At 40.1% G+C, this 16,353-nt stretch overlaps 1 protein-coding gene across 1 annotated transcript in view; it reads right to left on the bottom strand.

Annotated features, from left to right (window-relative positions):
- The window catches only part of LOC147031963 (uncharacterized), a 230,344-nt gene that overhangs the window by 195,324 nt on the left and 18,667 nt on the right, over window positions 1-16,353 (bottom strand). Inside the window, exons 3-4 of the mRNA XM_085850276.1 lie at window positions 15,656-15,775; window positions 3,252-3,525 (exon numbers count right to left, since the gene is read on the bottom strand). Of these exons, the coding sequence (XP_085706402.1) occupies window positions 3,252-3,525; window positions 15,656-15,775 (394 nt within the window). The remainder of the gene's footprint in view (window positions 1-3,251; window positions 3,526-15,655; window positions 15,776-16,353) is intronic.

Raw genomic sequence — 16,353 nt, 5'->3', positions numbered from 1 at the left:
CAGGTTCCTCCTGATAACTCCATCTTTGTCTATTGAGGTTCATCCTCGACTCCTCGTAATCCAATGCTGTATTTGGTCAATTATTTGATTAATACCAGAATTCTTACGAATTGCAAAACAATATTTCCAAAATTGCTCCCTAAATCACTCATAAACCTGAATGAACTAGAACTGACAATTCTTTCAAAGTACATGTCCTGGCTCCTGCTATAAGGAATTTACAAGGCATTAAGGCGCAGAAGGAGGCCATTCGGCCCATCATATAACCACGCCACACCAACACCAGATTTAATCAATCCGTCGATACCCCTTCCCTTCGTGTGCAGCCTTTTTGGCTGCTGCACTGGTACTCATTTTGCCGACTTCGAAAGGATGACAGGCTGAGTCAACCCCCTGGTGTTAATTCAGCGATAACGGGGCTTGAACTCAGGACCCTAGGATCCCAAGCCACCACCCTAACCACGAAGCCTACACCAGGATAAGTGCCTTTGAAGCTTAAACCTCAGCATATATGGGTTTCTATGAAGCTTAGGGATCCAGAAAAAAACAGGGAATACACAAATTTACCTCTTTACATTTAAAGTTAAAATAATTTCCAAAAACTTCCTGATGCTCAGCTATTATGTCTTGGAAAGGCTTTTGACATGGAACATACAGTGCCTATAGAAAGTCTACACCCCCTTTCAAAATTTTCACCTTTTGTTGCCTTATCGTCTGGAATTAAATTGCATTAAATCAGACTTTCTCCACCTTTATTTACTCATCGCAACCCACAACTTCAAAGTGAAAAACAAGTTCTACAAATTTCAGAAAATTAATTAAAAATATAAAACTAGAATATCTTGGTTGGATAAGTGTCCACCTCCCTTATAATAGCAATTGTAAATGAGCTTAGGTGTAACCAATCACCTTAAAAAAATCACACACCAAGTTAATTGGCCTCCACCTGTGTTAAATTGTAGTGATTCTGATTATTTCAGAATAAAATCAGCTGTTCCTGTATGTTTCCTCGGTTGGGTAGTACATTTCATAGCAAAGACTCAACCATGAGCACCAAGGACCTTTCAAAAGACCTCTGGGATAAAGTTGTGGAAAGGCACAGATCAGGGGATGGGTATAAAAACATCAAAGGCCTTGATTATCCCTTGGAGCACAGTCAAGGCAATCATTAAGAAATGGAAGACATATGGTACCACCAAGCCCCTGCCTAGATCAGGCCATCGCTCCAAACTGGATGACCAAGCAAGGAGGAGATTGATCAGAGCAGCCACAAAGAGGCCAATGGCAACTTTGAAAAAGCTGCAGGCCTTTATGACAAAGACTGGTCAATGTGTGTATTTGACAACAATATCCCAAGCACTCCACAAGTCTGGCTTGTATAGTCGGGTGGTAAGAAGGAAACCATTACTCAAAAAAAAATTAAAACCCACCGAGTCCCATTTGAGGTATGCAAAAACTACTCTTGAGATTCTGAAGCCATGTGGCAAAAAGTTTTGTGGTCTGACAAAACCAAGACGGAACTTTTTTGGCCAAAATGCAAAATGTTGCGTTTGGCACAAACTCAACACAGCACATCACCCAAAGAACACCATCCCTACTGTCAAGCATGGTGGTGGCAGCATCATTTGATAGGGATGTTTCTCATCAGTAGGGACTGGGGCACTTGTCAGGATAGAAGGGAAAATGGATGGAGCAAAATACAGAAAAATCTGAGAGGAAAATCTTCTGCCCTCTGCAAGAAAGCTGACATTGAGACAGAAGTTCACCTTTCAACATGCCAATGACCCGAAGCACAAAGCCAAAGCTACACTGGAGTGACGAAGGAACAAAAAGATAAATATCCTTGAGTGTCCCAGTCAGAGCCCCGACCTAAATCCAATCGAAAATCTGTGGCACGACTTGGTTGGATATCAATGCTGTCCAAGACTGCTGTCCATCAATGCTCCCCATCTAACTTGACTGACCTTGCACAGTTTTGTACAGAAGAATGGACAAATATTGCCCAATTATGGTGTGCAAAGTAGGTATACACCTGTCCCACAGATTTACAACTGTAATTGCTGTCAAAGGTGCTTCCACCAAGTATTAACTCAGGGGGTGGACACTTGTGCAACCAAGATATTCTAGTTTTGTATTTTAAATTAATTTACTGAAATTTGTAGAATTTGTTTTTCACTTGGAAGTTGTGGGTTACGATGTGTAAACAAAAGTGGACAAAAAAAAAGTCTGATTTAATGCAATTTAATTGAAGGCTGTAAGGCAACAAAAAGTGAAAATTCTGAAAGGGTGTGTCGACTTTGTACAGGCACTGTATGTGCTATTTCCTATGCAAGCAAAAGTAACTATCAATACCCAACTCCCTTAATAAAAGCTCCATGTAAAACTTTTTACAAACCACCACAAAATTATTAACTGCTTAATCTGCCAGAGCTAAAACACTTCTCATGCAGATCATGAATATCCTTACGAACATAAAGCTTACTCAACAATGGTTTTCACCAATCCTGGGAAAACAAGTCTCGACAACTGAAAAATTTAACCCTGTTGTCCAAAATTTCCATAACCCCATCATCCCATGTACTTAAACTATTTGCAAATAACCTAAACTTTTTACACATTTTATTTATTTATATATTTTTACACATACACCACCCTATTGAACATGTCTATAAGAACTGCTAAACTGGAGGTTCTTGGAAGTGACAAGAAGGCGATTTGTGTTCTGCTGTGTTCAAGTATATAATTCAATTTCAATGAAATAAAGATTGTAAAAGTCGTATAAAAAAATTTAATTCCACAATTTACTACCATTTTACTGCCGTTTTGCAGTGTCTATTACACCACCTTATCCAACACGTCACATTAGTTCTTCGCTCCTATTATACGTGTCCTTTATGACATCCTAAAACACCAAATTTCCTGTTTGGAATGATTTTCAATTTTGTTTGATAGTCAGGCAGGCAGAGTGTAAATTTTTTTTATCTCACTCCTCTCTGCACGATCAGTGCAAATTCAGAGACAAAGTACTGTTCAACGGCAGGTTTGTTTTCCAATCCATGTCCAGATTCGTGTTCAAAATATAACATTCAATTTAAACAAGTTGTTCCTCAATCATAACTGACATTTACAGACAGACAGACAGACAGACAGACAGACGGACGGACGGACATGACCAAATTGTTTAACTCTGCTTTTCACTTCACATGTGCGAGGTAATAAATACATCAAAAAAGGCCAATATTGTGCATCACCTGCAAGCTCTCCTGCTGGATCACCCTCTGTTGCTCCAGTCCCAGACAAAAGTATGGAATCAAGAGAGCCAAGTTGCTGGGCTGCTCGGACAAGTTCCTGGCTAAGGCTCGTCAGCATGGCAACAATGGCGTCAAGCAGGAGGCTAAGGCCAGGGGAATGCTGAGGGGGTGATGCAGTTCGCCGCCAGGTCATTGCACGCATGATGCGTCGCAGCACAGCATAGAAGGCAAAGGAGAATCGTGACTTGACCAGGTTCAGGAGCTCAGTCATTACCTGTAAATACACAAACTAAATAAGTCAATGTGAAGGTAATATGTATTGACAATCATGATGGATCTTCATCTACAAAGTAAAAAACAAAACAAAAATAAAACATACAATCATCCTACAGACAATCAAAAGACAATGTTGCAATAAATCATGGCTTTGTCTTGCCTTCTTCACTTCTATTTTCAATCTTATATTCTCTTGCTTTATACTCCACACCCCCACCCTCCACTCCCATGCATCCATAATATACCGAGATTGGCTGCACCCAACCAACGCTGTCATAAACACACAAGTGCAAAATATTTTTTTAATGCAAATGGTACGAGTCAACAAAATATCATCATCCACAATATACAGCCAGACTACAACAGAAATGGAAATGGTAGAAAAATGGAAAATTGAAACAAGGCAAGGAAAAAAGACATGAAGGAAAAAACGTGAATGAGGATAATTGAAACAAGGCAGTGATTCCACTTCAAAACACAAAATGAATGACATTCAAAAATAAACTTTATTCTTGAAAAAAATAAAATTCATACATCAAAGACCATTTCGAATTTCTGAAATCAGGCATTCTAATACAAGTGTACTGTCAAACGAATACACAAAAATGGTGTTTTTCAATCAATGGAAAGGAGTGAAGGGGCAATGTGTATTTTGAGACAAAATAATGAAACTGTTCACCTATTTTGCATATTAATTAAATAATAATGTGTTTTCATTAAAGTTGTCATGCAATATAAGGGTGTTTCAAAAAGAGTGGTGCAACTTTAAATGTTAATTTACAAAGAAACAGAAACCTCAGGAACATGAACCAAACATTTCTTGAAAGCTTTTGACATGGTATTTTCTATCACGGATTGCTATTGCAGTCAGTCACTGCTCGAGTGAGTGAGAGGCCAAGGTCTGAAATTGCCATTTATGCAAAATCCTTGCAATTAACGTTCTCGATGTGTCCCTCCGTGGTTCAGACAGGCATTGATCCTGACTCCAAAGTTCTGTCAAACGTTCCTGTAGGCCTCATGTGGCACTGCCTGGAGGTAGTCTGACACCTCCTGCTTCAGATCATCCAGTATAGCAGGGCAGTTGGCATAGATAGAGCTCTTGGAAGCCCCCCAGAACCAGTAGTCCAGAGAGTTCAAATCTGGGCTATGGGGTGCCCAGTCATGAGTAGTATCCAGGGCAACGAGGTGGTTTCTGAAGAGCTTCCGTAGGAAAGTGATGGTGTCACCAGCTGTATATGGGGCTGCACCATCCTGTATAAACCATGTCATGGTGAGCTGGTTTGGGGTGACCTTTTGGAACTTCTGGAGAATGGCCTGGTTGCACTCACCACACGGCATCAATGTTGGCTTGGCCCTTGGTTACTGATGCTGGCCTGCCACTGTTACCCTTGCTCTGATTGTGCAGTGCACCCTTGTGCTCAAAATGTTTCACAATACGTGGAATGGCACAAATGGTCCATCACGTGTTCTGAGGTCGTATTCCCGGCAGAACCTCCGGCGGTGTCTACATACGATTTAGTCTCATACCACAGAGCCACCACTTTTTTCTTCTGCTTCACTGTCAATGGCATAGTTGAGCTATGGAGCTACAAATCCCAGGGGACAAATACCACGATAACACCACCAAACCCTGAAAAGGAAAATGGTATAGGTCAAAAACAAAGAAATGGCAGGAAGTCAAAGTTGTATCAATCTTTTTGAAACACCCTGTAATACTCGACATTATTGCAGTCTTTAACAGTGAAACATGCAAGAACGTGTGTGTGTGTGTGTGTGTGTGTGTAATCATAACTCGACTAGGTTGAGGAGCTCAATCATTATCTGTAAAGATACAAACCAAATGAGTCGATGTGAATGTAATATATATCGACAACCATGATAGAAATTACAAACTAATTTAAGTTCTTTATTTTTTAAAGATGTGCATGATCCTCTATGGAAGAGGGTGGGGCCAGGTAGGATAGAGGTGCCAAGGTACCTCTCTATCAAAGAAGACAAACTACTCTGCAGCTGTTCATCAGCACAGGTGAGCAGTGGTTTATTGCTGAGGTCGAGAATGTTCTGGGGGGCGGGGGGGGGGGTGAGGCGAAGACCCATGGAACTTCAGCAGGAGGATTCCTGAGGTTTTCACGCTGTGATTGGTGAAAGTCCTTGAGCCATGATTGGTGGGGACCCTGGGGGCAGAGACCCTGGTGGACCATCATTGGTGAGCATCCAGGGGAGGCAGAGACATGAATATAAAACCCCATCCTGAGAGACACTCTCTGCGATGCGTTTGTGTGTGTGTTACACATGCGCTGCCAAGGCGGATGACAGGCAATTGCATAAATTTTTTTTAATTTTGTGTTCACGATATGTGTTCCTTCCATCTTGAGCAACAAAATAATTGTTTATCTCTTGAGGAATGGCTTGCCTTGTGTTGCCACCATTTTGTCGTGCTTACAATCCGGTTCAGTTATGATCTATGGAAGATATAAATTTATTGTAATTGTGTTTTATATCAGCGCAGTAATAGGCCCTGCCAAATCACAGACAAGCGATAACTGCTTTGCATTGACTTGTGAAAACAGTGATAGATTGAGAATCAAACTTTTGGGCCAATAAATTGAGATACAATATTGGGTTTGATTATTCAGCCAATAAACCCCCTCCTCTCCTGGCCAAGGAGTGTGGTGTTACACCGGCCATCATAAGGACCCTGCAGATGCGACTCCATTGGTGGGTTGAAATGTGGCATGTCATTGGTTTTGGCGGCACCAGCGGCAACACCACATCGATGTGACGTCATCACGGTAACGTTCCACTTCATTAGAGGGTTCCAGGCCATGAGTGAAGGATGCTCGAAGGCATGGCAATGGGAAAGGAGAAAAAGCAACACACAAACACTGGCAGCAGTTAGAGTCGGGGCAGGGATAGGCTTGCACTTTGTGGAGTTGGGGGCATCGAGTTGCAGTCAGTAGAAAGAGTGTGTGCCGCGTCATCTTTGTGGTTGTCAGTGAACTGACCCACACCTCCGCAAAATCCCACCCCTTGCTGCCCCTCGAATTGGAGCCTTTTTCCCACCGACCTCATGCCACCTCAGATATCCTTCACGTCCTTGCCTGGTTTTTCTCCTTGTGTGTGGATGCCATTGAATGCCTGGGGCATTTTTAGTTCACTTCTGTATCATGTATATAGTGGTCTGCAAAAGTATTCACTCCCCCACCCCCTCTCAAATTTTTCACATTTTGATGCCACTTGAGCACATTTCATGATACTTTCAAATCAAACTTGATATTCAGTTTTCACAAACGACTCCAAAATGATAAAGCTAAAAAAAACTTCAGATAAAATGTGAATAAGTTAGATTAATAGAAAAAAATCAGCTGATTCTCAGTTGTATAAGTATTCAACCCCTTTGCCGAATTAACCCAAAATCACTTCAGGAGCAAATTATTTGTTTGAAAGTTTCAAAATAAGTGTAATAGGTTTCACCTGTATGTAATCAATGGTTTAACTTAAAAAATTAAGTTCCCCTAGTTATCTAAGGAGTTTTCAGGTGCAACTCACTTGGTCAAGCAACAAGTCAAACATTTCCAAAGATCAAGGAGCTTTCCAAAGATGTCAGACATGAAGTAATGGAGAAGCACTGTTCAGGAGAGGGTTGTAAAAACATTTCAAAGTCACTCATTACCCCTTTGAGTACGGTGAAATCCATCACTAAGAAGTGGAAGACATATCATACCACCCAGACCCTATCCAGATCAGTTCGCCCATCCTAACTCAGCAGCTGGGCAAACAGGAAACTGGTTCAGGATGTCACTGTAAATGCAAAAATGACTGAAAGATCTGCAAGGCTCTATGTCTGAGATCGGGGTCAGTGTTCATCAATGAACAATATCCATTCCCTTCACAAAGCTGGCATCTGTGGACAGGTGGCAAAAAAAAGCCAATACTGAAAAAGACACATTTAAAACTTCGTATGGAGTTTGTGAAAAAGCATCTTAAGAAACGTTTTGTGGTCAGACGAGACAAAATTGTTATTTTTGGTCTAAATTCAAAGCGTTACGTTTGGTGTAAGCCTTACACTGCACATCACCCAGTCAACACCATTCCTACTGCCAAGCATGGTGCTGCCAGCATCATGTTATGGGGCTGCTTTTCATCAGCAGGGAATGACAGGCTTGTCAGGAAAGAAAGGACAATGGACAGTGCAAGTACAAGAGAATCCTTGATGATAATGTGCTTGTGTCAGCCATCAATGTGAAACTGGGTAGGAGATTCACATTTCAGCAGGGCAATGATCGGAAGCACAAAGCTAAAGCCACACTGGAGTGGCTAAATAAGAAGAAAATAAATGTTCCTGAGTGGCCCCCATCAACGTCCTCACTTGAACCCAATTGAACATTTATGGTGAGACTAGAAGATTGCAGTCCATCGACGATCCCCATCAAACTTGGCAAAACTAAACCAATTTTCACGTGAAGAATGGGCAAAGATTTCATCATTTCACTGTGCAAAGCTGGTAGAAACCTTCCCAAAAAATATCATAAGTCATTGCTGCAAATGTGCTTCCACCAAGTACTGACCGAAGTGGCTGAATACATTTACAACCAGACAGTTTTGATTTGTACATGTATTTGGCAGTATTCCTGACATATGACCTACGTCAGGTGTAAGTGTTTAGTTTGATCTCTTCAGTTCTGAATAAAAAAAGTTCATTTGGAAAAATTATTTCTCCATATTTCCTCCAAACATGGCATTATTGGTAGGGGGTGAATACTTTTGCAGGCCATTGTATATGTGCACTATTATTCTCAGCCATTCTATAAACTGTTGGATTGACGTTTCATGGGCAGGATGTTGCATTGCGCAAAGTGTGCTGTCCATCAGATTTATATTTAAGCTAGATGGCCCATGTGGTAGTATTAGTTGGTGGATTTTAAGGTTCCATGGTGTCCTTTACAAAGAGTAGGTGAATTATCACAGTTAACTTGGCCAAATTCCAGTGACTCTCTTGCCAACCAGCACTTGACAAGCATTGGAAGCATTCCAAACACCTCAACACGAGTGGAGACTTTTGGCTTGCAGTGGAAATAGGCTGGTATGATGTGTCCAGGAATGGAACTCGACAGTGTCATGCTGCTGTAGTTTGTGTTCCAATAACCTCAATAGCTCGACCAGCAGTATTGTTTCTCTGTGAGGCCACTGGGTCCTCACAACGAAGGTCTCCCAGAATCATTTTATTTGTATAACTCAAAAATGATTTTAGGGTCATACTTTTGTTCCCGATAACCCTAATCATTGAGAGCATCCATTAACATTTTGCCATACCCGGGTTATAGTTTGCCCAGGATCAGTGACAAGATTCTGGGGAGCTTTGTTTGATATCACATCAATTAGTAAAACAAAGTAGGCCATGGGCAACCTCATGAAAATGGGCGGAGCACCTCCTAAGAGGCTCAAATCCAAAATGGTGGATTTTGGTCCAAGGTCCAATTTCCTTTTGATATTTGATTTTTCAATCATGATCATGTTATACCTTTTTGGAAAGGAAATTTAGTGCTGATTCACATTTTAATATAAAACATGGTTTTTCTTCATTTCAGGTCAAGGAATTCTTCTGGGTTTGATGTGGATGATTTATCGATGATGTCTTCTCCTATCATTGCACCTACACCTGCTGACTAAAGGAAGGCGAATGATGATGAGCCTGCACGATGCATCCTGTGCCACAAAACATGTGACGAATACAAGAGAAACTTTAACCTTGATGCGTGGGGAAAGCTGAAACAAAAGCCTGCTGAATAGAAAGGTATGCACATATCTCACAATATTTCACTCATTTTTTTGTAATATGAACCAATAAAATCTCTTTTTACTTTCTCAAGTTATCTCTATTCAGGACTGAATAAGTATGGCCCAAGTGTTTGATGAAGTGAAATGATGACGGTCCTGAAGGGAACTTCTTCCATAAATCGTGTGCAACATACATGCAAACCAGACGGACATTAGAGCAAACGCATAAAAAGCTGAAATCAAAACAGGATGTGACTTCATCCTCATTTGCCCCAGATACAGATCCTGGGGCAGCCACCAAATTAGTTAGTAATAGGGTACTTAGTCGGCAAGTTGGACCTCCATAACAGAGAGAACTTTGTGTGTGTGTTGCATGCGTCCAACACAAGCTAAGAAAAAAGCAGCAGGCCCATTTCCTCAGATTCAGCAACTCTATTCCTTGAACAGGTTCAAGATGCACACAGTTCACCTAGAAGATGAAACTATGCGTGAAAGAATACTTGCCCTGACAGCTGCTACTCCTGAATCCGTTCGCGATTGAGATCTACCACCACCTGGAGTGTTGGAAACAATACATAAAACCAACCCACAAGTCAACGGACTAGCGTATTCATGTCCAAATTGTGAGACCTTCCGAGATCAAGGAGATCTTCTTTCAGCATGTTGCAAACGCGATCTTTGAAATCAATGAACCACGAACACTGCAAGGTCTCCTGGCTGACTACAAACGTATAGCAGCCAACTTCGGAGTGCCTGCTGATGGACAGAGAACAAGCCAAATGAAGCTATGCTTCAAACTCGCACTCAAAACGTGAACTTTGTCAATAAAATAAGGGTATCACTGCATAAGTTTGTAAATTTGAAGAAGGCAAATTCAGGTCACAAAGATAAAACAACCACGAGATTGAGATTAGACGAGCTGGCAGTGCAGGATCTTGACCATTGCATCGTCGAGTTTGACTGCGATCCATTTGATCCATCCAATACATTGTTACGAAGCCTCAATTAGGGGAAATTGCAACAGCGGAACTGTAACAAGACTTTGCAACTGCCAATGCAGATGGAGAGCAGCTCACACAAACATTCCTCAAGGATAGGATCTTCTCTTGAGAAACACCTTTCTACAAGGTCATGCACAAAAATTCACGAAAAAATTTCAGCAATCCAAAAGTGTGGAGAAATCACCTGCTGCAGTGAAATCTAAAACTGCAGTCATGGAGAATGCTGCAATGTCCCGTTGCTGTGGAGATGTCTCTCTAACTGAAATCATGAAGCACTGAGTCACAGATGAATGTCTATCCATTTTATAACACAAATGGAACACTAGTTAAAGTACAAAAATCAAAGTTGTTGGAAGTTCTCAACTATGTCACTCTGCATCATGATCAACTCAAAGGATGTATCTCACTGATCGACATAGAATTCATCTGGTGACTCGCAACATCATTAGCTGAGGATTGAGAAAAAAAAATGAAGAAGCTACCTCCTTTATTTGTATCATACATAAGAGTGCTGTGGTTTTTACGACATTGACCATGAAAATTTTACCTTGTCTTGAAATTCATTTGTCAACATAGTTTCATTTGACTTGTTCTCTGCCTATCAGCAGGCACTCTGAAGTTGGCTGCGATACATTTGTCGTCAGTCAGAAGACCTTGCAGTATTCGTGTTTCATAGAGTTTAAAAATCGCATTTGCAACATGCTGAAAGAAAATCTGCTTGATCTCGGCAAGTCTCACATTTTGGACATGAATACGCTCGTCCGTTGACTTGTAGGATGGTTTCTAGCACTTCAGGTGGTGGTAGATCTCAATCGCGAACGGATTCAGGAGTAGCAGCTATCAGGGCAAGTATTCTTTCACGCATTGTTTCGTCTTCTAGGTGAACTGTGTGCATCTTTAACCTGTTCAAGGAATAGAGTTGCTGAATCTGATGAAATGGGCCTGCTGCTTTTTTCTTAGCTTGTGGTGGATGCATACAACACACACAGAGGTCCAACTTGCCGACTAAGTACCCTATTACTCACCAATTTAGCTGCTGCCTCAGGATCTGCATCTGGGGCTAATGAGGATGAAGTCACATCCTGTTTTGGTTTCAGCCTTTTATGCGCTTGCTCTAATGTCCGTCTGGTTTGCATGTATGTCCCTTGGGACAATCTTCCCATTTCACTTCATGAAACACTTGGCCATACTTATCCAATCCTGAAAAGAGATAATTTGAGAAAGTAAAAAAGAGATTTTACTGGTTCATATGACAAAAAATAAAAAAATAATAAATAATAAAAAATAAAAGAGTGAAATATTGTAAAATATGTGCATACCTTTCCATTCAGCAGGCTTTTGTTTCAGCTTTCCCCATGTATCAAGGTTAAAGTTTCTCTTATCTTTGTCACATGTTTTGTGGCACAGGATGTGCAATGCAGCAATCCTCCTTCCTTCGCTTAGCAAGTGGATGTGCAAGGACAGGAGAAGAGGTCATCGATAAATCATCCACATCAAACCCAGAAGAATTCCTTGACCTGAAATGAAGTAAACCATGTTTTCTATGAAAATGTGAATCAGCACTAAATTTCCTTTCCAAAAGGTACACAACATGATTAGAATTGAAAAAAAATCAAATATTAAATGGAAATTGAACCTTGGACCAAAATCCACCATTTTGGATTTGAGCCTCTGAGGAGGTGTTCCACCCATTTTTATGAGGTTGCCCATGGCACACTTTGTTTTACTAATTGATGTGATATCAAAGCAAGTGTCAAACCAAGCTCCCCAGAATCTTGTCATGGTCCCTGGGAATTTTCCCTGACTTTTATTTAAAACTTTCCATATATATATTTTTAGCTGGATTTTTTTTCACTTTATTGTGAATGCAGAACATAATCAAGAGATTCATGCAGTACAGACTGATGAACGACTGACCACACTCTGACCAGCCAATGAAAATTGACACCAGTGACCGAAAGCAACAATCATTTAATTAGAGTTCCATATATATGTATTATATATATATATATATATATATATATATATTTTTTTTTTTTTTAATTTTTTTAACGTATGTACTAGTTATCTGTGGAGGATTTCACATCCAATAACACTCATGAAACTTTTGGACAGCATCGCTTTGCTACAAAACTGTCACTCAAAATTACCATTTGCAATTCTTCCTCAAATTTTCAGACAGCTTAACTTAAAATTGTTTTACGCTAAGGACTTGCTTTAAATATGAATCTGATGCATTTTATAGTGGGAAGGTCCATGACTACTCAATTTTCATAACTTCAAAGGATTCCATGAAAAGTAAGCAAAACTGCATAACTACACATTGAAATAGGAAGGGAAACAAGGGGTGGGCGTACCATGCCTGATTATAATCAGCTTGGTGGGGGTGAGGCCACGGCAGCACAATTGCCCGAGGGCCAATCACACCTAAATGGGTGAAGTTAACTGCATAAAATGACAGTCCGACAGTAGCGACAACAGAAAACCACTTTTAGAAACAGGTGTGCTTAATGATGGAATATTAGGTACAGTCTGATGACCATTGTGACCAGATGTACGATAATTATCAATACTGTATATGTAAAATTGAAAAACACGGTTAAGCCTCAGTCGACCCATGTGAGCACGTCTATTATTTACATACTGTTGGACCACGAATACTCTCCTGCACTATCAATTTTTAATTGCATCGTATTGGATCATAAGTACAGTACATTTACTAATTATGTATTGTTGCACCATGACGACATCTAGAGCTTTCAATTTGACATTTACACCTTTCATACCATCAAGCCTTTCGACGTTTACGGTGAGGGTCATACTGAAAAGTGCAATGTACTTGAACACATGTATGTGCAGCAAGTCGAGAAATTTCAGAATTTCAGTTTTCCAGCACAAATTATACACTATATCCGAGACAAACAAATCAACTCTTAAGTCGAATAATCTTTGCAATAACTGCTTGCTATTTATTAAATGTTCTAATAAACCAATAGGCATAACGGAACCAGCTAGTTTGCTTGCTAACAAGTGTAATAAATATACGTGGTCCTAAATGCGAGAATAGTGTGAAGATGGTGGTGGACTTCCTGTGTAGGGATGGCACAGACACTTCATTACTGCTGTACTTGATAACTTGATGATGGTTGTGCCTGCAAATGGCACTGTACATCTCTCTCAATTTGGTTTCAATGGTGAAATGAATAAATGGAAACAATCAACAAACACAATCATTGTAAATGGATGTCGGGATGGACGGGGAACAACCATTATCCAAAGAAAGGTGTTGGGATGGTTTCACATTATAATCTCTTGGGACCATCCCTACCTTTGTGGCATACCACAACTACATTCTTTTGTATATATATATATATATATATATATATATATATATATATATATATATATATATATATATATATATATATATATATATATATATATATATATATTTTAATGTTTTAAAAAAATTACTTGTGATATCAAGCTTCTCCTGTGCAAGGTCAGTTGTATTAATGAAGATCCGAGCTGTCTTGGCTTGTGCTTGCCCCTCTGAGGATCATATCTATATTAACTACCCCTTCCAAATCATAATGTATTACAGTTTTAAGACTTTTACAAATACAGCATCATGGCTTATTTTGCATTCAAAGTGTACTTTTGTTTTTACTGTGTACACAGGTTTTCATGCAAGCACAATATCTGTGAAAACACATTCCATCAAGTGATTGGTGGGATTGAACCGCCTGGTTTTCCATCTGCCCAGTGGATTAATAACCTCAAGATGTCCCAGGAGACATCTGACTCCATTTGCATGAAACTCAATCTAACATTACTAAGGACTAGCACAATTGTCATTTGTGTACTTTTGACCAATCAGGAAGAAAATTGCAGTGGCTGTTTGGAAGCTCACAACCAACAAAGAAAGCAGAATGGTGGGACACAATGGGGTTGGGCAGTCCACTGCACATGAAATTACAAAACTATTTTGCAAAGTTGTCATTGCAATTTCAAAGCCATGTTGAAATTCCTAGCTCTGCTACAACAGCAAGATCAGTGGAGGAAAAAGCATCTGTATGCTTAAAGGGAGATGGATATGCCTCCAACATAAATGATAGTAATTTGGCTAAGTTAATTTAGAGGTCATAGTTGTGAATAAGGCCTACATTCGAAGCATTATAGAATATGGCTCCCCACTCTGGGCATATCCGTCTGTTGATTTGAGGGGAGCAAGATGGGAAGCAGAGTCCAACATTGTGTTATTGGCATCTCTCAACAAGAGGTTGAAATTAAAGGTCTACTTCTCACACAATGAAGACAGGTTGGTGGACTGTTTCTCTCTCGCCTCACTTTTTGTTTTGCTCCTGCCCACACACCTGTCTGTCCTGGCCCCTGACACCCCTTTGCGTGATGTCCGAATCTCCTCTTTCCCACTTTCTCTGTCAGTCTGTGAACTTGCTCGCCTTTATCATTTAGCTCTTTAGTAATGATTTGTACAAGTCGAGATTTGTATTTCAAAGATATATAAATGACTGTAACATGTGTTCTGCATAACCTTTGGAAGGAACATTAAGATAAATTATATGGGAATAGCTGGCACCAAAGATGCCCCAACCCACACAAATAGGAGTGCAAGTATAAAGGTCTCTACAAAAGATGATGACAGTCGTGCAGTGGTTGAACTTAACAATATACGACCTTTCCTCCCGGAACATTTGCGAGCACAGCTTTGACACAGCTTTTTCTCCAACCGAGCTGTTTATAAAGAAAAGTATTTCAAAATTTCAAAGCAACTTTTTCAAGTTTTTTCACCAAAATCACTCTGTAGACAATGGGAACAATTGTTTATTTATTTTGAAGTGTTCAGACTAAATTGTTCATCACAGCCACCAGATGTCTATTAAATTGAACATTTTCCTCAGCTCTTCTTCTGTTCTGCCACTCCTCATGTCTCCACTTCCCATCATCTTGATGCTTATCCTCCTCTAGAATAGTTCACTTTGTTGGTTTCATCATTCAAGCTGCTGTTGTTGCATTCCAAACATGAAAAAATGCAGCTTTGGCTAAGCTGGATGAGTCTTTCCATTTGTTTGCTGCAAAAGAGGATGCGGCCAGATAAAAGCATATTGTAAAAATTATCCCCAATGAAGAAGCCCAAAAGATTGTACCAGACCTTTCATTTAAATGTGCACACACGGTCAATGTAGGGGGTAGTGGTGGGAGGTCGAGTTGTTTTTGTTTTGGTTTTCATGATCGAGGCTTGTGGAAGAGTAAGAGTATTTTGAAGAATATGTTGCAACGAAGGGTGGAAGAAAATCCATGTTTTTTCATTAAAAAAGTGTGACTCACCTTTGCATCTAATAACCCCAAATGTAGATTTGAGAAAGATGCCGCTGAGGAGGCAGCAGATGAGGAAGAAGTGGAAGAATAATTCTCCACTGCCTCATTTTTAAACTGCCTCAGCATCATCTGCATGTGCAATGCATAGAATCTTATAAGTCATGCAAAAGTACACCAATAATTCTGGGTCATTAAAACACAAGGTCCAACTAAAAATTAATAAAAGTACAAATTAATAGAAGTTGGAAGGGAATCTGTATCGTTTGTACTCGTACAAGAGAAAATTAAACGAGAAACAAACCTGCCGTTTCTTCGTGCAATCAGTCCAAAGCGCCGTCTTGCAGTGTAATCGGCCGAGTTGAACAAATTTGTTGCAGGCACTGCACGCCTATTCCCAAGGATGGCAGTGAAGTGTCATAGTACCAGTCTGTTTTCTGCATGACCCCACTTTTCCTACTGTGATCCCACATTTTCTTGTATGAAACTTGAGCTCTCATTTTATCCTGACCACCAAATGACGCCCACCTAAGTCGGATAACAGCTTCGCTGAAATAGAAACAGAAGTTTTTTTTTTCTTAAATTCCACGCACTCTATTCCAGTTCAGCCTGTGTATTTTCTTCTTTCGAAAGAGCCAGCAACTCTTCAATCTCAAACAAGTGGCAACACTGGAGGGTTGCTGCTTCATCAATCTTCTCATAGTTACAGG

This window comes from Eptatretus burgeri, chromosome 2, assembly GCF_056783735.1.
Source record: "Eptatretus burgeri isolate ZD-2024b chromosome 2, Ebu_testis_v1, whole genome shotgun sequence".
NCBI classification, from domain to species: domain Eukaryota; kingdom Metazoa; phylum Chordata; class Myxini; order Myxiniformes; family Myxinidae; genus Eptatretus; species Eptatretus burgeri.
This window is presented reverse-complemented; position numbering and strand designations above follow the sequence as displayed.